Raw genomic sequence first — 23,212 nt, 5'->3', positions numbered from 1 at the left:
TTAAAACAATGTGCAAATACTAAATTAATATCATAAAATAAAAATTATTAAAAACGACATTAATTATTAACTTTGTCATTATTAACGTAGTCATTTTCAAATTTCTATATGTACTTAAGTAGTTCGAATATTTAACAATTCTACGTACAATTAATTTAATTAATAAATAGAGAAAGGTGAAAAGGAAGAGGATGATAATAACAATAATAACAATAATAATAATAATAATAACAATAATAATAATAATAATAATAATAATAATAATAATAATAATAATAATAATAAATCGAGAAAATTTTATCTTTTGAAACCCAATCCTTTTCTTCGACTTTTTGTGTCGACTAATAGTTGTGCTTGCCTTTTCAGGGTATTTCTCGTTGGCACTTCTTCTTCATCTTCCGAAAGTGGTATCGCTGAAGATGTCCATATTGGAAATTTCGAAAAAAGTGGAACATTTTCAACGCGTACAGCTTTACCTTCTAACGAAGTTGTGATAGACATTGTTTCAAGCTATAAGGTATGAGTACAATTTTATGATATATTTTAAAAAATAATTAATGTAAGAACATATTTTTGAAACCTTCTAACCTTATCCGTTAATGTATCATCAAATATTTCGGAGCACACGTCCTGTCTGCCAAAAACATCGGTAAGTTTTTGAGCAATTTCATTCAACAACAATAATAACTTTGTTGGATCAGACGGCATGATTGAATCTTCCTTAACGATGTTATTAGAATCTGTTGTGTTCTATAAAAAAAAAAAAAAGAAAGAAAAGAAAAGAAAAGTTAGAACGAACGTATACATACACATATACATACACATACACATACATATAAGTAATTTATTCGGATAAAAAAAAACGTATATTAAATTGGCTAATGTCGGAATTGTTAATATTATATATTTAAACGAATAACACTAGTATTTTTGAAATTTTATTATTATTAAACGAAATGATATTGTCGTTGTTTTATTATTGTTATGTATTTAGATATTATTTATTGTTGTTTCATTTAGATATAAAATATTAAAAATTCCGACATTACTTATTAGCCAATCCAATAAATATATTAGCTGAATCGTGCTACATGGCTACCTTTATTTACTTCAAAATTAAAAGAAAAAAAGAAACTAAAATTTTTCTACGGATATATCGAATATTTGAGCCGTATGATTTTAGATATAATTTACATCACGATATAGGCGTATATGAAATTTATATACAAGTACGTATGTTTAAAAATTTGTATATAATATATATTGTATTATATACTCTATGGGTTAAAGGTTAAAGAATACATTGACCCTATCGTTGATTAAACGAACAGCGCGAACGAATTTGAGGCGTATGATTTTAGATATATTTTATATCACGATATAGACGTATATGAAATTTATATACAAGTACGTATGTTTAAAAATTTATATATAATATATATTGTATTATATACTCTATGGGTTAAAGGTTAAAGAATACATTGACCCTATCGTTGGTTAAACGAACAGTGCGAACGAATTTGAAGTTGAGTTAACAAGTCAAAGTTCCAGGTATGTAGCTTGTACCATCGATAGAATCAATATTCGATTTTTCACTCGTTCTCTACCGAACTGTTTGTTTTCGATCGAGTACGAAGGTGTTAATGCATCGCGACAAGGTGAGAATTACAGCTCGGAAGCAGTTCGAAAGAAAATCCATCGGTTCTCGATATATAGGCTTACTTTCAGGATGTTAAACTCAAAGGATAAATGTTTGGTTCTAACGTACGAAGAGAAGCCCATTTATAGCTGTGGACGTCATTAAAGATGGTTTCACTAATTTAATTAGTCATCTACACGTTATTTCCATCGAACCTTCGCTTCGATGCGTGTATACCAAAGGGTCGATTCGATTTTCGGAATGCCTTTCATGACCGACGTGTTAATTCTTCGTAGGGTTTTACAATCGTGCTTCGAATACGTTAAGCGTTCTTCGTGTGAGATACGCATACGATTAGTCGTCGATCTATCTCGTCGTGATATTCGAAAGATTATTTTCTTTGATTTCGAGATAAAAAGATTGGCATTCTGTAGGAATAATTTATAAAGGGATACATTAGAAAGTCCTGTCTTTTGAATGTTAAATTATTTAGATAGAAAAATCGCATTAAGGACAAAGATACTCCAAATGACCTTTGTTCTCTTCGTAACATTGAACTTTAAACTTTAGAATTTTGAAGTTTTTTTTTTTTGCTTTTCCTTTTTTTTTTTTCTTTTTCTTTAATACACATTAATCGTATACGTCGTATAATACACGCACGTATAAATATAATTCCAGTATTGCTTCTACTTGTCTCAAATACAATCGATCGATACATATTTATGAGCGATTACTGTAAGATAATAACTTACCGGTTGCATGCTACGCCTACGGCGTTTAGATTATGATCGAGAAAACGGAGAATGGTACTCGTCGATAATCAAAATGTTGAAATTTCTTTTATAATTAGCATCGTGTTTTAAAAGCTATTACTCACTTGCAATTTATCGAACAATTTTCCTAATACTTTGGCTATTTGCTTCAAAAGTTCTCCGATTCGTTCGCACTCAGTTTCTGCTTTCTTCTGGCGGGCACGTTCCTCCTCCATTTTTTTATTGAATTTCTCTGTCTCTTCGGCGTTTCTATAATCAATTTTTTTTTATCGTTGCTTTTTTTCTCTTTTTTTATAAATCTGGTAAACTGAATTTCCTAAATAGTATCTATAAATAAAACTCACTCTTCGGCATTTTTCGTTTCGGTAAATTTTCGAGTTTCGATCTCGCTCAACAACTCTTGTCTTTTCCTGTCGAGATCCATTTTTTCATCCTCCATGTTGGTCCTCATTTTTTGAAGATTCTCTTTGGTCGTCTGTTGTCCTAGAAACCGGTTTAAAATGTCCTCCGACATGGAGACACCGGTAACGTTGCGTAGCTTGGCAAACGCTTCCTCCAATCGTGTCAATTCTTTCTTTGTTATTTCGTTCTTTGCATCTTGTCCATAAATCATTGTTGATACAGAATCGTAATCCTCTCGTGGACGAGCAGGAAAGATCATTCTTTCTAATCTTTCTAATTCAGCTTTTCTTTCCTTGACACGTTGCCTTCAAATTCGAATAGAATAAAATCTAAAGTATCTATATGAATTTTTATGAAAAAAATCACATCATTTTCTAACATAATATTTTTATCTAACATATTTTTATACGAACCTGTAATCTTGAATAATACTCTCTTGTTCGTTACTATTGTTCACTATCTCGATTTCTTGCTTCACGAGTTTTTCTTGCATGTTATATCTCAATTCGATAGCTTCTTCCTTTACTATCTAAATACAATTAATTTAATTTCTAATATATCTGATCTAACATTTCATTAAATTTTCGTTAATTGTAAGGTATTAACTTACTCGTAAACGTTTCATTTCATTTTCATGTTCCTTTATATCATCTTCTAATTCCTTCAACGAGGAAGCGTAAGAAACTGATCTTTGTTTCAATTTGCAATATACGGATTTATATTTTCTTCGAACTATGTTTGCTTTTATTATCAGCATTCTCATTCGTTCAAGTTGAACCTCCAGACATTCTCTTTTCTAGCGAAAATTAAGAGTTTCGATCAAATCGATGATTATTATTATTAACTCGATAAAGGAAACAAGTTTATACCTTTTTCAAAGGATCTTCTAATTTCCTTTTAAATATCTTCCGTTTATTTTCTCTTAATAATTTTTCGTGTTCTTGTAATAATATTTCCAATTTTTGCCTTTGCTGATGAAACAAACGTGATTTTTAAATTAATGCTATACGATCTTATCGATTTATGATATCGAATCTTATCGATTTCTTACCTTATCAGATTGATATCTTAATAAATCTTTCATTTTTCTCAATCGTATGTTCTCTTCATTGATCTTTTTTATTGCTTCGTCCAAGCCACGTTTTCTTATAACAGCCGAAGTTTCACGACTGATTTGAGCCGTTCTTTCAGCTGCATCATCGTTCTTAAAAACGTTAGATTTATTATTAATACGCATTGAACAATTGATACTTTAACTTAAAATTCTTACGTTTTTAACTTTAGAATATTCGACATATAACTCTTTTATATCTTTCCTCAGGGAGATAATTTTTTCTGCATTTTCATGCTTTTTTGTTTCGGTTTCTTCAAAGTTAGCCTTCCTCTGTCCCTCTGTGAAAAAAGAAAAAAAAGAGAGAAATATGATGAACTTTGAACAATTTAGCGATCGTAATAATAACTAATAGATATACAAACTTTCGAAACATTATGATAACTGATATTAAGAAAATTAATCGAAAAGAATATTATGAAAGGCCATCATTTCTTAAATTAAAATTATGCTTTTTTGCGTTCGTCGTTGTTACATCAAGGTATATTCTTGCGCATTATCGACCTTATATTCGTATCGTTGGAAACGATTTCCTGGATTTCGATGAAGGAATGTCTAGGATCGTTGAAAAGGGTATTTCGTGATAATAGAGCGCGCTTGCGACAGAGCTAACTACGAGGAAACAAGGAAGCTACGCGAAAGAGAGAAAGAGAGAGAGAGAGAGAGAGAGAGAGAGAAAGAGGGAGAGAAAGAGATATTCTTTTCTCTTCGCGAATCCGCCGAAAAACGATTAAATTGTCGTTGCCATTTTCTGCAAAAGAGATGAGCGCATAGCTGGAGGGTATTCGCTAATGACAGGTTGTCTTCGTCTTGCTAAGCAAGTGTAGCTACTCGATGGAAACTATTCGAGGGATGTATAAAAAGTGAGAAGACTAGAACCAAAAAATAAATAACTATATTCTAGAACCATCAGTGATACAATAATTCGATCTTTGCCTCTGAAAATTCGAATATAAATTTTCTTTTCTTTTTTTTTCAAATCTCATTTCTGTCTTCCTATTATAATAATTGAAAAAGAAAATATTTTTATTCCGTGTTAACGTTTTCAATCGATCCATTTTATGTTTCTTAATTTGGAATAAAACAATATTTTTCATTCGTACGAAATGGTTTAATTGTATCGAAATAAAAACGAAGAATGCGATCATGAAAAGATAATTATTATTTAAAGGAGTATTATTATTATTTTATCGAAACTGATCCGGAAATTAAAGTTCGTGCATGTCGATTGAACGTATTATAATCGATACACGAAGCAAGTGTTTGAGGAAAAAACCTCTTCCTGCCACTTGTCACTCTTTCGAACTCTCCAAGTAAGATAATCGTCTGACGATTGCTGGCATCCTGTGTCTTCGTATGTAGTGCCGCCATTCGATCGACGATCTTCTTTCTTATTTCTTTTTTTGTTTCTTTTTCTCTTTTTAACTCTCTCTTTTTGTAACATTTAATAGAAGGAAAGTATCCTTTTCATGTTCGTCGAAGTTATCTTAAATATATATATATATATATATATATATATATATATATATATATATAAATATCGATACGAATCTAATATTATTAATACCTGACAATTGTATCTTCTTTTTAATTTCCACGATCTTCTTGCTCAAATCGTGAAGTTTCTTTTCCTCGGTAGATCCCAGTGTAGAATCCGACATTCTTACGAATGGCACAATGAAACGCACGTGTGCCTAACTATCGATTTAACAAAATACGTCGTCTGAACAACGTAGAATAATGATTCTTTGAGCAAATAGATGCTGTGAAGACTCTGAAATACCATTTAAATATATCCGAAGTGAAAGTAGATTAAAAGGTAAGGCAACTCGTAAAATAGGATAATTACGTCTTTGAAGCAAAGTCATACTAGCTGCAAGAAAACGAGTCATCGAGCCATTAAATCATTTATGTTCATACGTATCCCAAGATAAAACAGATCGTTCCAAATTAGTTTTGTAACTTTTTTCTCCGGATTCATCTGGATTATTTATGCAGGATCTTATACGAGATCATACGAGATGATAAATCTTTTGAATGAAACGGAATATCGTGTGCCGTTACCAGCGTTGATATAATAACACATTGAATGACCTTACAAATGCAAATTCACGATTTTATGATGACGAAGCCGATGCTTTCGATAAGAATAAGAACTAACGATTGCTATACCGCGTATATTTCTACATACAAAGGGCGAGGCAATTCGTAAAGGCTCGTCGTATCTCTGTAGAAACTCGCGGAGAGGACTGCGAAATTATAATTTCGCATTTGTATTCGTTAAGGTACCGACCATACCGTGAGGCAGTTAACGCCGGCGATGAATTTCGCTTTACACGCAATCAAGGGATGGAAGGTTAATTAATGATCCTACGAGCACTCGCGACTCTTGCTCCAGCACGCTACTGGTTGGAATTTTCTAGCGCCTTCAGTTCGATGCATAACACCAATAGTTATTTCCGAAAGGAGAGAAAAAAAAATTTTCTTCGATCGTTTGTCAACTCTGTCTCGCTGTCGTCCCTTGAAATTACGACGATTTATATGTTATTTTTGAAAAGGCTAACAGAAATTTCGTAATATTGTTTTACATATAAATCTCGTTGGTTCTCAATTCGTACAAAATTGATTCGAGATCAATATATAAAATCGTTTCTAATCTTGACTGTACTTGATAGTTTAAAAATGTTACATTTAACAAATTTCGTCGACGGATGGTTGGCGTAGATTTATTTTTTACTTCGAAACGAGTAACAAAAGTTGCGTCGTGTCATCTCTACGAGCAATACGAAATTAATCCAAGATATCTTTGGAAAATTATTTCTAACAATGATTGACCTTTGGAAAGTTTAAAGATTGTAAATTTGAAACGTCTCCTGGTTTAATTTAACAGATTTAAATTTTGTCTCGAAACGAGTAATAGAGTTTTTACATATTGAAAGTAAAATCGTTTATAAAATCGTTTCTAATCTTGACCGAGTTCGCAAGTCAAAAAACGTGGCATTTAAAAAATGTCTTAGCAGATGGTTGACATAGAAATAGGATAACAAAATGCTTTCCTCGTTCCAATGAGTCGTACGTATCTTTCTCGCGACTTTACGTAACGAAATAGAAAGTAATCGGAAAGCAATCGCCGTGCAAGGCGGCGCTTGTTAAAGAATCTTTTCTCCGCGTGCGCTAATTAACGCACTTGTTAGCAAGACAATTAGATCAACGATGTTTCGTTGTTCGTTCACATGAGATCAACGCAATGTCCCGATAAGAAGGAAAGGGTAAAAGGAAATACATAATTAAAGCATCTATCGCATCCTTTATAACGAGGCTTGACTCATTAAGGATCCAGGAGTAACGCGTACTTTCAATTATCCTCATTTTTGCGCAAATTTCGAGTAATTATTTCGAATAAAACTAATTTTAACGTTATTAACAATTCGCATTTTGCTGAAGGTATAATAATAACAACATTTAAATCATCTCAACGTCCTCGAAATATGTCGAATATGATATAAATAAAAACATGACAAAAGAAACAAATAACAACAAAGCGGAGATAAATACGAACCGTGGCGAAATTCGAAAAAAACGCGAGAGTAGGATAGAACTCTGAAGGTAGAGCGTGGTGCACGCTCGTTCCAGCATACATGGATGGTGATTGGTCGATGGTGCCGGCCATTGCGGCACGGCGTAAGGATACACTGCCGGAGGCAGGTGCGCGCGCATCCGGGGAACTACTTTCAGCGCGTTAAGGGAACAATAGGGGATCCCAGAAGTGTTTCGGACGCGGTCGTGTCGTGTACGATCGACGCATGCTTTTTTCTCGTACTGTCGTGCGCGCGAACGTGCTACATACTGTCGCTGCTCGTTTGTTTTTGGACGTAACACGAAAGTAATAAGAAGAAAAGGACGAAACGAACGATGCGTTGGATCAAGAGGTGGTACGCGTGTCTTATAATCGAGTGAAGAGAAGTGTGCTTTATCCTTTATCTTTTATCCCTGTCGATCTTTCCTTCTTTCTATATTTCTTCTTTCTCTACTATTTCTCTCTCTCTCTCTCTCTCTTTCTCTCTCTCTTTCTCTTTTATTTTCCTTTTCCATCGGTATCTCTCTCTCTCTCTCTCTCTCTCTCTCTCTCTCTCTCTCTCTCTCTCTTCTCTCGGTCAGTGTGTGCACGCAGGAGGCCCGATGAGTGTGTGTCTAATCGACGTATGTGGATAAAATCGACGGCACCATGTTGATGCTGCTGCTGCCACGACGTAAATTGGATTACAATTCGAGCAGGAGCGTGTGCTTTCCAACGGTGCTGTTGCTCCTTTTCTCATTTCTACCAAATGTGTCCGGTAAGTGATTTATCATTGTTGTGTCCGTTGTGTCGTCTTCTTTTATCCTTAGTAGGAGAACGAAACCGCGGAAAGTATGAAAAGCTCGCGAGTGTGCGCAGTGTTTCGAGAAAGCGTGTATGTAGGGAGGTGGTCGCATAGTGGTGGCTAGGCAACAGGTCGGTTTCAATGACGCCGGCGCGCGTCGTGTCGTTTTGACTTCTTTTCTCTTTCTCGAGAAAGAGGAAAAGATATATATATATATATATATATATATATATATATATATATAGATATATATAGATAGATAGATAGAGAGAGAGAGAGAAAGAAAGAGAAAGAAAGAGACCCAGAGAAAGGTACAGTATTCTCTCTCTCTCTCTCTCTCTCTCGCACTCTTTCTCTCCCCGATCACGCATTAGTATTCCGTAGCAACGTCGGACATTGCTGCGTTTGCCTTCGATTACCTACTACCTTTCTCGAAAATATCGACCAACCCAAGAAACTCTCGATACGCATCCTCTCTCGCAAAAATTCTTTCCTTACCAAACTTCTTTCTCGATGAAATAAATCGATGAAAAATATCGCTCGATCTTTCGACTCGTCACTCGTTATGATATCGAAATGGTAATTTATCGAGGAATGTAATTGGAGAATCTCGAGCGAACGATTTCGAATTTACCCGCCAAAACTCGCTACGGTACACTCGTGGTAAGGGGTGGGGGTGGTAGCAGAGGGTAGAAGGGACCAAGGAATATCTTACGATATGCAACACGTTCGCGAATGACGTTTCGAAGATAACTCGGATGCGGAGATGCACGTGGTGGTGTTACCAGTGCAGTGGTTCTCATAACATTTCTTAATTTCTTTCGTTTGATTTCTTCTTTCGATTTGGAAGTTGACAACCACTGAGGGACAGGTGTCCGAGCTTGCTTTCCAGGAAGCCGTCTGCCCTACGCGCCCTCGCCACCGAACCTTCTCCCTTCGTATACCAACCTAAACATTCGTGCGTGCTTTCATTACTCTGACTTTTCCAATTTACATAAATAAGTAAGTACGTACGTATTTAACGCGAATTTTACTTTTTTGTTTTCTTTCTTTATTTCATGTTTATCTTTTTTTCTTTTCTTCTCTATCGCCATTTTATTTTTTTTTTTATTTTTTTTTTCTTTCTTTTTTCGATCTAATTGCGTTACTGTAACTTTCATCCGGAGTTATGTTTATTCGATAACTTTCATCGAAAGACGATGATCAAATTGAAAGAAATTTTAATTCGAGAGGAAGGCGTGACGATAGTTGAAATAGTCATCGTTATCTTGTTAAATTCGCGTAGATTAAGATCTACGATATAACGAAGTTAAGTATGAATTATATTCCCACGCTTTACCTTAATGACCATGAGTAGTTTGTATTATAGTAACGTTCCGTGTATATACATATACGTGCTAGTAAACGTGTCGAGGTATATCTACATACATGCAGGAGATACGTGTGTATAACAACACTCGCATTCTCCTTTCAGTAACTCGAAGGAAGAAAGTGAAAGAACGATTAATGAGATTAGACGAATGCGTTTGTAAATCATCGATATACTCATTATCGTAATTTAAGAAAATCGATCGAACTCGTATGCTTATAGTTTTGTTTACGCGGAGTTTGCGTATTATTTTTATCGATTTTAAAGGAACGACAAGAATTGGCGGGAAATTTCATAAAATGCAAATGGCCGATTTTTAGAAATAAAAATAATAATGTAATAGCGTTTATTACAAACAGGTTTTAACTATGTACACATTTTCATTCAATTTATAATCAATGTTCTTGATTTTATTTCTCTTGTTAATTATTCGCATAGATTATACTATACCACGAGATCACGATGGTATTCGCGATATATTTAAATCCCATCCATGCTCGTAAGTGCAATAGTTGTAGCTCGATCGTTATCTCGAACATTCCGCGGACTCGATCGAGGTCCGTTTCTCGAGTTTCTGTTACTTTGCATCAGGATACTCTGGATGGGGCGCGTTGCCGGTTCTCCGGACGTTCTCCGTTCTTACGTTCTCAGGCTTTCTCTTCTATCTCTCCTTAGAAACCGATTCGCCCGGACTTAACGTCCTTTCACACGTTGAAGTCTCGCGCGAGATAGGTATTGCTTAGAGACAACGACGACGACGACGACGACGACGACGACGAAAACGAAGACGAAGATGACGACGCTACTCGAGAATTTCGATACATCGACGTGGAATTCGGTTCATCTTTGATAATCTATCTTTCTACAAATTTTTATCCATCATCGTTTCTAATTAATACATTCTGTATTTTTATCTTACATGGTTATTATAACGTAACGATCATTCTTAATTAAAGATATCAAATTTGTATCCGTACGATCGTTGTTTATTATTTCATCGAGTTAATGAAATAAGGCAAGAATTACTCGAGAATTTAATATTAATTAAAGAATCGTAGGTTTGTGTATAATTAGAAAAAGATATTTTATGTGGATGATATAAGGTATAATTTATTAGATATATGTCGTTCGAATTATCGACTAAGTTTGATTTGAAATGTAGAAAGTTTCTTCGGTGAAGATGTCTAGAGATCATTCTTTATATTTGTAGGATCGTTCTTTATTTACTATTTCGTTAAATAAATAAATAAATATATATATATATGCAGGGTGTCTCGAGTGATAATTTTCTAACGTGTAAATTTTGGGCATAAGTAAGTTAATACTTTTATGTAGAACATAAAAAACTGCATCAAATGTTGCAATCAAAAATATAACTTTCCATTAAAAGAAAAGATGCAGTTGCATTTTTCTAATACACCAATACATAAAAATGCATAAAATTATTTACATACTATGAATCGTATACCATTTAATTTTGACTTGAAACATTTTTGTTACAAATTTTCTATTTTTAATTTGTTAATGTTACATTGTTTTCTAATTTTAACCATTTAGAAGATACAGTTTATTTACTTACAATTGTCCACTTACAAATTATATTATTTTTCGTTAGATTAACCAATAAAAAGATTAATCAATAATTAATATTAATAAAAAATAATCATAATTATGTTTGCCCGATGATAAAGAAAATACGCTACGTTGAGAATACGAGAAATTTTACTTAGGTGAATATCAATTAAAGTTAAATTATTCCCTAAGTTTATATTCGTATAAAGAAAAATTTTTCAAAGGAATGATACAACGTGAATAGACATTAGGAAAAGCGACCCGGTGTTACGACCATATGCAAAGAAATCCCGAAATCGAAAAAAATCGGCTTAGAATCCGGCGCACGATAGGCTCGTAACCGGTTCCTCGTTTCCTTTCATCGATCCTGCATGGCTGCAGTGCTGGCACGCGTGCACGCGAAAAATATCTGCGTCTCTCTCCTTCTCCCTCTCTCTTTCTTTCTCTTTCAAATCGATCGATAACTCGTACGAATAATAGTAAAATACAAAACAGTTTTTTCTTTCTTCTCTCTCTCTTTTTTTCTAAAACGGTCGTGAACCGATCTATGTAACGTCTTCTATTCTTCTTCCTCTACGAAAGTAACTTTCGAGAAGCGTGTAAGAGAAACTAAAGAAGAAGAAGAGAGAAGAATCTCCTCGGTATCTCGCGGCATCTGCTAACTAAAAGAGCCAAGATATCTTCCGGGCGAGTTTGTCGCGTATTCCCGATCTACGAAGCTCGGACATTTGCATTCGTCTTATCCTTGCTCTCTCTCTCTCTCTTTCTTTCTTTCTTGCTCTTTCTTCTAGTAGTTCTATGCAGCAAAAGCGTATAATCAAGGACCTTCGAGCTGACCGTATGTCCAACATCCAAAGACGACGTCCTCCGTTTTTCTTCTTCTTCTTCTTCTTCTATCTTGTATTTTTTTCTCTATCTTTTTCTTCTTCTTCTTTTCTTTCTTCTTCTCTTTCTATCTTCGTCAGTTACGTTCTACCCGTCGAAAGATCGGAGAGTTCCTCTCGATATCGAGGAAGAATCGAGGATTGTGCCGTCAGTCAAGGGCACGACGGTCGGACCCTTATACAGTCCGAGACGATATGCAGATTCTCTCTTTGCAAGAGAGGAACGAGCGAATAAAAGCTTCTTTTCAGGTTGCTTCTGTGGATCTCTCTTCGAACATCGATCGAAAGTCTGAACGTTACGATCACCGATTTCTATCCTTCCCCCTTTTCCACACGTGGCTCTACCACGCGAATTCCGTCGAGCGTTTCGTTTAGTTTCGATTCTACCCTTTGATACTTCTCTTCCATGTATTATTTCTTTCGTATTTAATTCGTTTCAATGCGTACAAGAACTTTTTTAAAGATTTTGTATTTTTGTTTTTCAATGAAAATGTATTTTTCATCTTACGAGTTTATAATTAAACGATGAAAATTAACTAAGGAATAATATCGTGTAATAAAAACATCGACATATTTGAAAATCATACAGGCTATATATATATAATATATTATATATATATACATATGGGAACAACGGTTGTTTCTATAATATTATTGTGGGAAGGAAGCTATGGGAAAGAATGAGAAAACTCCAAAAAAAAAGGGAAGAAGAAGAAGGAAAAAAACATTCAAGATACACGATCTCCCCTAGAGTAACCAGCGAGAAAATTATCTTTTTGCCATTTTTTCTCACAACGTGGAAACGGTTTAACGCATCTCAAATGTGATTAGTTTGTACGGTTGGAGAGCACGAAGCGAGGATCTTTATGTTCGAAAGCATGACTACCGGTTTGTCTTCATCTTCGTCGTCTTCGTCGTTTCCCAAGAGGAGCGACCCCGACGATGTGCGCGCCCTGTTCTGCGTCGGTTCAATGCGATCGTATCTATTAATCATTCGGCTTCTTCCCTCTCTCTCTCTATATATATATACATATATATATATATTTATATATACAAATACACACACATCTTTCTCGTGGCGTAAGACCATGTACAGAGTCACTCTTTTGCCTGATAAATGGCAATGAGCCCGGCGGTAAGGCGAATGCTTTACACGGGGCTAATCGCTGAAAATCTAATAACTCCTTCACGGTGAACGATCATGGGAAACTTGGGAAGAAACGCACGGTATTTTTGACGTTTTCGCCAATTCTAATTCTTACTCTTTTTCAACAAAAAAAAAAAAAGAAAAAAATGGAAAGGAAAGAAAAATCTTTCACAACTTTCCTAAACTTTATCGTTTCCAGGAAATATTAGAATGATTAATACACTGTGCTATAAGCGAACTGCCGTACCGATCTACGAGAGTTCGTCGTTAAATTGGATCGCATTAATCTTTTCCAGCTGGCGGATGGCACGTTACGTACCTCTTCGCTTCTGCGTGCGCGCGTGCTCACGACGCTAATTCGCCGCTATTATAGTTATTATATCCACTAACAAAATTGATTTTGAAGTACTCCTTGGCGACGCTGTAAAATATCGTTGGTACGCTACGACCAGGATGTACCATAATTGATAGAAATTCTTATTTTGTTGTTTCTAGGTAAGAACGTAGCATAACAACGTGAACTCCCGTTCCATTCCGTTTAATTACCGTTGAACAGGTGTTATTTTTTATTCTTTCAAGCCGTATCATTTTGTTTTATCGTTTAAAGGACTTTCCAGGAAATATTTTACTCCGTTATTTTTCTAATCAATCTTCCAAGAACACCGTTGGATTATTCTTTACGACAAAACCTACTAATTACTTGTAGGTAATTAAATGAATCCAAATAAGAGTTAAACGTCGTGTTAGACTTTACGATATTTCCCGAAAGAATATTACCCCTTTGTTTTTCTAATCAGCTTTCCGAGGAAAATGTTGATTTATTTTTATTTACGACGACACAGATAAAGAAAATCGTATGGAAGAGAACATTGTAGACGACTTTTTATATCTTTTTTTGAAAATTATTACATTTTATTTTTCCCATGAATCTTTCCGAAAACGATATTAAAATTTGAGTCATCGATGTTCAAATGAATATTAAATATTGTATTGGTTTAATGTTAATTTTTCTTTATAAGAATATATAAGATTTACTTTTAATAGTAATTGAATAAAAACAAACGGAAGATAAAATGAATCAATTATCAATGAAGTCTTAATTTAGAAAGGATAATTTGACGTTAACGAGTGAGTATTTCGCGGTAAGGTAGCTCGATTAATTCTTCACGCGGTCAACGTAGCGCGCTAGCTCACGTTTGAAAGGAAGAGTCCAAGTGTGGCGGGACTCCCTGTACTCTGCCATTCCTAGATACGGCTTGTTAGTTCGTATTACATGCTCGCGCGATGGAACAATCGAAAGTAACGTTTACGTCGTTAACGTGCCATTAAACGAGCTCTTCTCTTATCGCACGTTGTTCCGCTTCGATTTTACCGTAACAAAGGATTATTTCGCGGGAATTTTTCAAAATAATCAACTCTGTCAAAATCTCTTACTCTCCTATCTAACATAACTTTTTTTTCCAAATTTTTCATCGACTCTCCTTTTCTTTTTTAAGAGAAAGAGAGAGAGAGAGAGAGAAAGAGAGAGAACGTGTAAGGTCCTTAATTAAGATATTTCCTCTTAATGATGTACACGTTACGAAACATACCGGTAGCATAATACTTAAAAGGAACCGAAGCGCATGCTTTCGATGACATAACTTTGAAAGAGGACGCAACCGAAAGTGCATACTCGAGAGAGTATAACAACGAGGCTGGTATTATTCCGTGCGAGTAATTTCCGCGTTTCGCGTTTTATATAGAGGAGTCTATACGGCAAGATATTTTTCCGGAAGTTACGTCAGTCGCTTCCCAAGACATGCACGGAACGTCTACGGTTAGGATAAAGGAGTATTAACGAGGGAAGGAGGGAAGGATACGTTGGGTTGGTAAAGTCGTACGGGTTTCTTTCGCAATTTCTAAGTGAGAAACAGCGTACCGAGCGAGTCCCATCGAGTACAATCCCGTCGTCGTGCTGAAGCTTTGGCTTCTATACAAACAACAAGACTCGAACGTATTTAACTCTTTCGTGATACGCGTGCAGCCTCCGAGAGAGAGAGATCACTCTTTGGTGATGCTTAAAAGCAGCACCCAGAAAACTCGTCGCGAACGATCTGAACGTACGATAACGCATGCCTCGCGCCTCCTGTCTCGTCTCCGAGTCGTCTCGCGTTCTTCGATGCCTTCGGATTGGTCGGCTTCTCTTTAATTGGCCGCCTCAGTTGCGAGAACGATCTCGAAGTTGCAGGCGCCAGTCCAACGGGAGAAACGAACCAACGCCTTTTCTTTAATGATTCGAGAAACAACGCGATTTGATCTTTATCTTTTGAAAGACTGATTTCTTTTTTTCTTTTTTCTTTCTTTCTTTCTTTCTTTCTTTTCATCTTATTTTTAAAGATCGGTCGGTTTGATAGAAGACGCGTAACACTTTCTGGCCGTTTATTCCGTATCGTTAAAAAGTAACAAGTAGTAATAATAAAACTCGTAACATTGATTACGATCCTTCAACATTGATCATGATAGTTTTTATGCCGATTAATTATCATCGCTCGACGAGGCAGTGATACTACCAATCTCATTTTTGTTTGTTTGTGTTTTTTTTTCGCTTTTGTTTTCGATATTTTAACGTTTATGAACACATTTGTCAATAAACGATTATCTCATCAAAATTGTTGTAAAATCGACAACGTTCATTTATAGTAGTTGGATCGCAAGCATGTTTTATATTAATCTTGGATAAGGATTAGATCATCTCTCTCTTTTTTTTTTTTTTTTCTTTACCGTCAACGTCCATAATTTTAATCGTGTTTAGGATAAAACGACAACGTGCGAGATTTTATAAAGAGGTACAGGACACGCGCGTCTTCCATATTCATTTTAGTAAGAGTACCGATAAGAAGTACAAAGTCACGATTTGATTTCCGGGAAAACGTGATCTTCTTAGGTCCTCTCTCTTTCTCTCTCTCTCTCTTTCTCTTTCTCTGTAGTCTTTCGTCTATCCTCTAGCCCAGAACCTCTTTGAAAACGTGACTTTCTCGTGTATCCTAGCCGTGCCGCTCGTACATACAGTCCCATTGTGTAATGGTCCTTGAACCAACATCGACCAGCTGCTGGTCGATTGTCTCCCACGCCCTTCAACAAAACGGCACGAGTCCTCGCGGAATTCTCAGGATTTTAGATTGGCACTTATCGCCCAGAGATTCGACCAACCAAAGATTTCTTCAAGTCCCAACTAAGATTTCCTTACTTCCGCCTAACCTACGTTTAACTATCATCGTAGTTAATGGTCTTCTTTTATAATATATTTATTACACGTCAAGATTTTCATTCTTGCTTTATTCAAGCTTCTCTTATATCGCATGATCTTTCGAAGAATAAAAATAACGTTGAACTTCTTTTTCTCCTTTTCTTTTTTTTTTTTTTCAAAGGAAACTGTTTTGAGGTAAATTGAGGTATATTGCAGGTATGATTAATATCATAACAGTGTTTCAATTTTGGTATAGTAAATTTAGAAATGATTTGCAAAAGAAAAAAAGTTCATTGTTATCGGACTGTGTCTGAAGATTTCGTGAAAGTTTTTATATCGGATAAAGATATTTGAGTAAGTCTTGATACATATTTTTATTTAACGATACGTTTCAATTTTGTGTTTTATTAAAGATGAGAGACAATAAAACACATTGTTTACGTTTGATGATTTCTTTATTGTAGGAAATGCAACGATGCAATACAAACGATAAAAAAATTTTCATGCTATTTACGGAGATGGTGTTTTTAGTCAAGAGTATTCTGAGTGATTCGCAAAAATTTAAAGCAACAGTCTCGACGATGACGAAATCAAGACACTGGTTGATAAAAACAAACATTATACTGTTCACGAAATACTGTAACTATTAAATTTATCATATATATTAATTCCGTGTTACTAATGATTTTTCCAAAAAATAGTATCGACATCGATTTTATAAATACACGAGGCAATACGATATAAGATTAATGTATTTATATTTGTCATTATGTTATCGTACTTGTAGTTAAATTACACGCATGCGGAATCGGACGTTAACACGTAAAGAAGTAGTATCTAAGTACGTGTCAAAACATCGTTGGATCATCGAATTATTATCAATGAATATATATGATCGATCTATTCTACGAGATCTTAACGCTACTGCGAGAACGTGTTGGATATAAATTTCTTATAGATTCGAACGCGAACGTAATTTTCCTTATTCGAAAGAGGCCTCGTGACAGCGGTCGATCATCATCATCGTCACCAGTCGTGCATCACGGTCAAGCCTCGACGAACGAGCAAGCGTCTAAGACGGAATCTCTCGCCTTTACTTCGTCTCTTCTTTCTATTCGGTAATATCAAAGTACAAGTAACATGCAGAAGTTACACGTGTAATCGTAGCGATCGGACGTGCTCACATCGCCGCGACGAAACGCATAAACTCTGCACGCAATCTTTGCGGACTGACTGTTCGCTTGCCTGCACTGAACTAAATTGCAAGATCATCGCTTACGCGCGATTTAACTCGGTCGATCCTTCTAATCACGGAGGTGACATTGACTAATCGACCGAGCAACCGCGTTGATTTCTCTTTGTGCTTCGGTTACAACATATTTTTCATTCTTCTCTGTTTAATAAATGGATTAGCTTGGTAGTAGGCGTTTAATAATAACCACTGATATTTTACAAACTTATTAATTGATATACACCGAGGAAATTTTAGACATTTTTAATTGCGTATCAAGTTCTTAATTAATTATCACTTTTTCTTTCTTTTTTTTTTTAATTTTTAATTCATACAATTCGTTTACAGTTTGATCGTCGTTTAATTTTACGTGTATATATTTCCCGCGGGTTAATGTTGGAAATAAACAACTTTTGAGTTGTTCGAATGTCAGGAGAACGTCGTACCGAAGGGAAAAAGAAAAACATAAGACAAAACATGAGACTTTCTTTCGCGAGTCAACAACGTCCGTCCAAACGTGGCAAAAATTAGCGTCACAGCGCAAACCACTTTTCTAAGGATTGCCTGTCCTCTCATTGGTCGGTCAAAGTTTCTCCAACGACTTCTATAGGCTAACGACGAGAGGGGTCAGCGACCACTGAGCGTCCGGCAAATCGTGTTTGTCAATTAGAGTTACTTCGGTTACACGAAAGACGTATTTCTACGATTTAACAAGAGTCGTTGAGCTAAATTCGGAGGGCAAAGCGGATTGGTCGTTGGGCGTTAAAAATGGCCGTATTTCTTTTCTCGTTTCTTCTGTATATATTCCTCTGTATATACGAGAAAAATGATTTCTCCAAGTTCAACGATAAAAAAAAAAAAAAGAAAAGAAATTATTCACAATTAATTTTTATTTTCAGATTCATATTTTCTATAACGAGATTTCGAAGGAAAATCTCTCTTTTTATTTTTTTTTATTCCTAATTAAAATCACGAACGTGTCATTGTACAAGATTTAAAGGATCCTCACTTTCAATGATATGTTGCGGGTGGTTTTTTCTTTTTCTTTTTTTTTTTTTTTCTTTTTCTTTCTCGTTACGTTATCCCTTAACTATTGTTTACCAGAGGCTCGAAGTTCTCGGAAGGAACAAGGAACTCTGCGAAAGGCGAAGGATGTCGCGTGTCGCCGCCTTTGTGTAACTTTCGATTTAACTCGAATACACGAGCGTGTTTTCTTCTTTCTCCGTGTGCGTTATACGTGAACCATCGGCAACCCGATATGTCCACATCCGCTAGCCGACACGATGCAGCGTTATATTTCTGTGTGCGGGCTCACGTGCTTGTTTCCTTTCAAATAGGCAGTGTAAAGTACCATTTCTTACTGGGCGAGATACGCTTCCCCGTTCCGAATCCGTAGAATACAAGAAGAACATGTAACAACAAATTTTTCTTTTTTTTTTAAAGATTTTTATTAATACAGTATTTATTCATGTCGGTTTATATACATCGTTTGTTTAGGTACGTTAAAAATGAGATTAGTATATCTGTAAATATTAATCGTAAGATTCTCGATAAATTGTATAAATCGGAGATGTATGTAAATATATATATATATATATATTGTCTGTCGAAAAAGTTCCGAGACTGAATTAATAGAAAATAGAGAAGCGTTAAGATGGCGATTTGAACGGTTCAGGTGTTCTATATAGTCTTCTCTCACTTGAGTACAATGCACAGAATCTTCATACAACCATGTGAAACTATCAAAAAAATCTTTCTTTGAAATATTGTTCAACTCGCGTGTCACAGTGGCTTGATTGTCGATTAGTCGTAAAAGCGACGATCCTTCTGAATTTTTATTTTAGAAAATAAAAAAAAAGTGATTGAGAACATACTTTTTCGTTAGAAACCACTACAACTGCAGTTGTGTAGCGGACGAATTATCGTTTAGCAAGAAAAAATCCCTGACGAATAAAACAACATCTTAAAGAACTTTTCTGATAATTTCACATAATTGTATAAGTATTCTGTACATTGTAATCGAGTGGGAGAAGTCTATGTAAAACATAGAACTGAATCATTGAAACCACCATCTGAAGGTTTGTCTTTAATCCAGTTTCGGAATCTTTTGAACAGACAGTGTATATATACACTTAATTGACTCGGTTGAGAACCTCGGTCGTGAAAAGGGTGGGAGTGAAGGGAAGATGGAAGGAGAGCAAAAGGGGATCACGATGGTATCAGCGTGTCGAGAGTGTTTGTTCCACGCCACGCGTTGATTGGTCGAGTATTCGTGCGGACCGCGCTCGGTAGCCGGTCATCCCAATTAGCCGGCAGATATTAAATGACTCATTGTCCCCCTACCGATTGCCCCTATGCTGCTAGCTTTAAACGTTCGGTCCCTTGACTTTCTTCTTACCATTATTATATAATATATCAAAATATACCTATCTTCCTCTTGATAATTAATTAAACGAGTATAAATTCTTCGTTAAGATTTAACGATCTAAGAAACGATGAAAGAATTTTTTTCCATTTTTTTTCGCCGATAAACATTTCATTTATATCACAGGTTTGGTAAAATACTCTTTTTTTTTTTTTAGTGGGCCAGATAGAAATTTGAAAAGTAAACCGAGAACACGTTTCTACGGTACGATACTACCCTCTTTCGTTCTCCCCATTTATTCGCTTCGACTCAAAGGAGAAGCTTTGTACGGTTCTATCGATTGCCAGGTGTGTCTTCGATAAGTTCTCGAGCGTGACGGAATACGACTGGCCGTCTGTTTTCAGACTGGATAATATAGTAGAATCTTGTTTCTCGAGAGACGAGTCTGAACTACTTTAAGATTAACGACGACTAATTTCTCGTTAGTTCGAAAATATTCGAGGAACTTTCTGTGAATCATCGTACAAAGATAATCGCGTCTTGTTCTATGAGAGAAAGAATAAAAAAAATAAAAAAAATAAAAAAAAAAAGAATTGCGAGAGTAATTTTACAGCTAGGAAAGAAATAATTATTTGTCATTGGTGACGACGGGTCGTCGATCGAATAATTGGCCTTTGATTGCTAAACCGTCGGCCATTGCAAACAAAACGATGAAATAATGAGAGAGAAAAATATGTGTAGGTACACTCGAATATCATCTCGGACAATAAAACAGGAAAATTGTTATTTGAATTTTTCTTTTTTTTTTTTCTTTTTCCTTTTTTTCGAATCCAAATGGCGAACCTTTTATTGAAGCTTTTTATCTTCGTCACTTGAAAACTTTGTCTTGCCCTCGTTATCTCCATGTATGGTCCACTCGGAAATTATTGTGGCTTCGGTTGGTGACGGAACGATGCCGAGATGTCGTGCGTGCGTTTGTGCTGTGCGTGCGTGCATGCATGCGTCTCGATGCCAAAGAAAAACTGAGTCCAGTGCCATTGCGAGAAAGAAAGAAAGAGAATACCTCGGGGTCCTGGCAACGACGGCAGGTGCGAGATACGGGAAGGTGCTCAGTCCTCCAAGTTTTCACCGTGACTCGTTCGATCTTTCAGGTATACGTTTTTCTCAACGATCGATATAAACGTATTGCTGTATCTTTTTCAAACGACGTCTTTCAATATTTTCACGAAACTTGAAAATATAAAGCCAGACCCTCCCGGTACGACAATTCGTATTCGTTATATATCGTAATTGTATTATATGAGAGCAATTAAAAAAATTCGTAGCTTTTTTTATTTTGTTATTTTTTTTTTTTCATTTTAAAATATTTCGTTTTAAAAGTGAGATTTATATATTTCAAAGAAGAAACAAGAAATCGCGTATTTTTCAAATTATTCGCATTATTGTTGCATGAATGTGTAAAAAATAATACATATAAAATTTTACACTCCATTGGCATATTTTTCGTAATTTAAAAGATTCATGAGATTAAAGGCAAACTAATGTAATTCTTTCTTTCTTTTTTTTTTTTTTTTTTTTAATAGTATTTCACTTCAAAATAATAATAAAAATAAAATATTATATAGCAATGAAACTAAATATTAAAAAAGAAATCACAAAAATTTATTTTGTTTATTAATTTTCATCTTCGCCGTAATATAAAAATATTCTATTCAAACCATTTTTTAAAAATAGTTATACAAGTGCAATCACCATTTTTTAAACCGTGCTGTATCAAATGCGTGTTATATAAGGTTTACATATCGATAATTTAGTACCTTCTGTTTACAAAGTCATTGCAAAGTTAATATTCAATTTACAATATTATCTACTTTCGTTATTATAATTTTTCTAATAAAATATAAACGATGCACGCTGTTGATCCTTGCTGTTGAGTATTTGATCAAAATATATCCTAAAAAGATATCAAAGCTATATTTAGCTTAGAAAAAATTAAGTCTATCTCGGTCTACTTCCGTATCATCGATTTTATCGATTCGTTTTTACGAGAATAAAATTTAACGCTCATTGTTTCGCTTGATCGAATTGACCGAACTCATGGGAAATTCAATGGCGTAAAATTCGAAAGGATTATGCTCGAGACTCTGCGGTAAACGCGTAACTTGTAACGGGTGTGGATGCATCGGTATGTATATATGTATATGCATTCATGTTCTATGTATATATATATATATATATATATATATATATATATATATATATATATATATATGTAAATACATTTATAAATATCCACATGTACGTATACATTTATAAATGCATCAAATGTATCTGTTCTGTTCAGTGTACATTCATGCATAACTACTACATCGATACGACGCGTAAATGTATGTACGTGTCTGTATATATGTATACGTAAATATACGTGTGTATATTCGAACGACTTGGTATGTTGTACGAGAAACAGTGGCCGAACGAACGCGAACCGGAAAACGATTCCTCGGTTGCTCGCACGTAAAGAACGGACCGTTCTTACGCTCGTAACATATATTTCTACGTAATACGTGGAGAACGGTCATACGTTCGCAACGGTATCTCGAAGGCCCAGGTTCTTCATCAAGTCCCATGGAAAAGTCGCGAGCGTGTATCGCGTCTCTTTCTCGATTCGCGCTCTTGGTAACTCGAAAACCCAACTGCGTTCACCTTTTTCCTTAGGATGCCCTTCTCGGTTAACGTTGTACGTACGTACTTGGCTATGTATGGACGTTAGTCGCGATAGTTACCGAGCTTAACGAAGTCAAATGGTAAGAAATTGCGATGTGAGATTTATTTTTCGAACTCTGTTTTTTTCTTTTTTCTTTTTTCTTTCTTTTTTTTTTTTTTAAACTTTCTACTCTTCAAATTCGAAGTTAATTATGCAAACGAGCAATCTTCGTCGAATCGCGATTTCTCTGATTTCGGTGAAGAATATTTATTTTGAAAAAAAAAAGAAAAAAGGAAAAGAGACCCAAAATGATACTTCTTCCATCGTCGTTCAAAGAATTTGCATTTTTGCGTGATTATCGACTTATCTACTTGTACTCGCAAGAGAATCGTTTTTTACGGCGATCAACGTGATCAAGCAGTCTTTCT

The 23,212-nt window shown here is 35.2% G+C and overlaps 2 protein-coding genes across 2 annotated transcripts in view; one reads left to right on the top strand and one right to left on the bottom strand.

Annotated features, from left to right (window-relative positions):
- Positions 1-297: 297 nt before the first annotated feature.
- On the bottom strand, positions 298-15,266 carry LOC127067552 (meiosis-specific nuclear structural protein 1). The gene is made up of 9 exons (XM_051002609.1): positions 15,177-15,266; positions 3,866-4,206; positions 3,684-3,785; positions 3,425-3,610; positions 3,228-3,343; positions 2,757-3,119; positions 2,517-2,661; positions 589-750; positions 298-510 (listed from the first exon to the last, which is right to left on the bottom strand). Exons 2-9 carry the CDS (start codon positions 4,049-4,051, stop codon positions 298-300), a joined length of 1,473 nt encoding a protein of 490 aa, XP_050858566.1. The 5' UTR covers positions 4,052-4,206; positions 15,177-15,266.
- LOC127071374 (neurogenic locus Notch protein) overlaps positions 7,683-23,212 on the top strand; it is a 188,356-nt gene continuing 172,826 nt past the window's right edge. Inside the window, exon 1 of the mRNA XM_051010649.1 lies at positions 7,683-8,259. Coding sequence (XP_050866606.1) covers positions 8,151-8,259 — 109 coding nt within the window. The 5' untranslated portion in view covers positions 7,683-8,150. The remainder of the gene's footprint in view (positions 8,260-23,212) is intronic.

The sequence above is a fragment of the Vespula vulgaris genome, chromosome 1, assembly GCF_905475345.1.
Source record: "Vespula vulgaris chromosome 1, iyVesVulg1.1, whole genome shotgun sequence".
Taxonomy (NCBI): Eukaryota; Metazoa; Arthropoda; class Insecta; order Hymenoptera; family Vespidae; genus Vespula; species Vespula vulgaris.
Note: the sequence above shows the minus strand (reverse complement) of the source record. Positions and strands in the feature narration are given on the sequence as shown.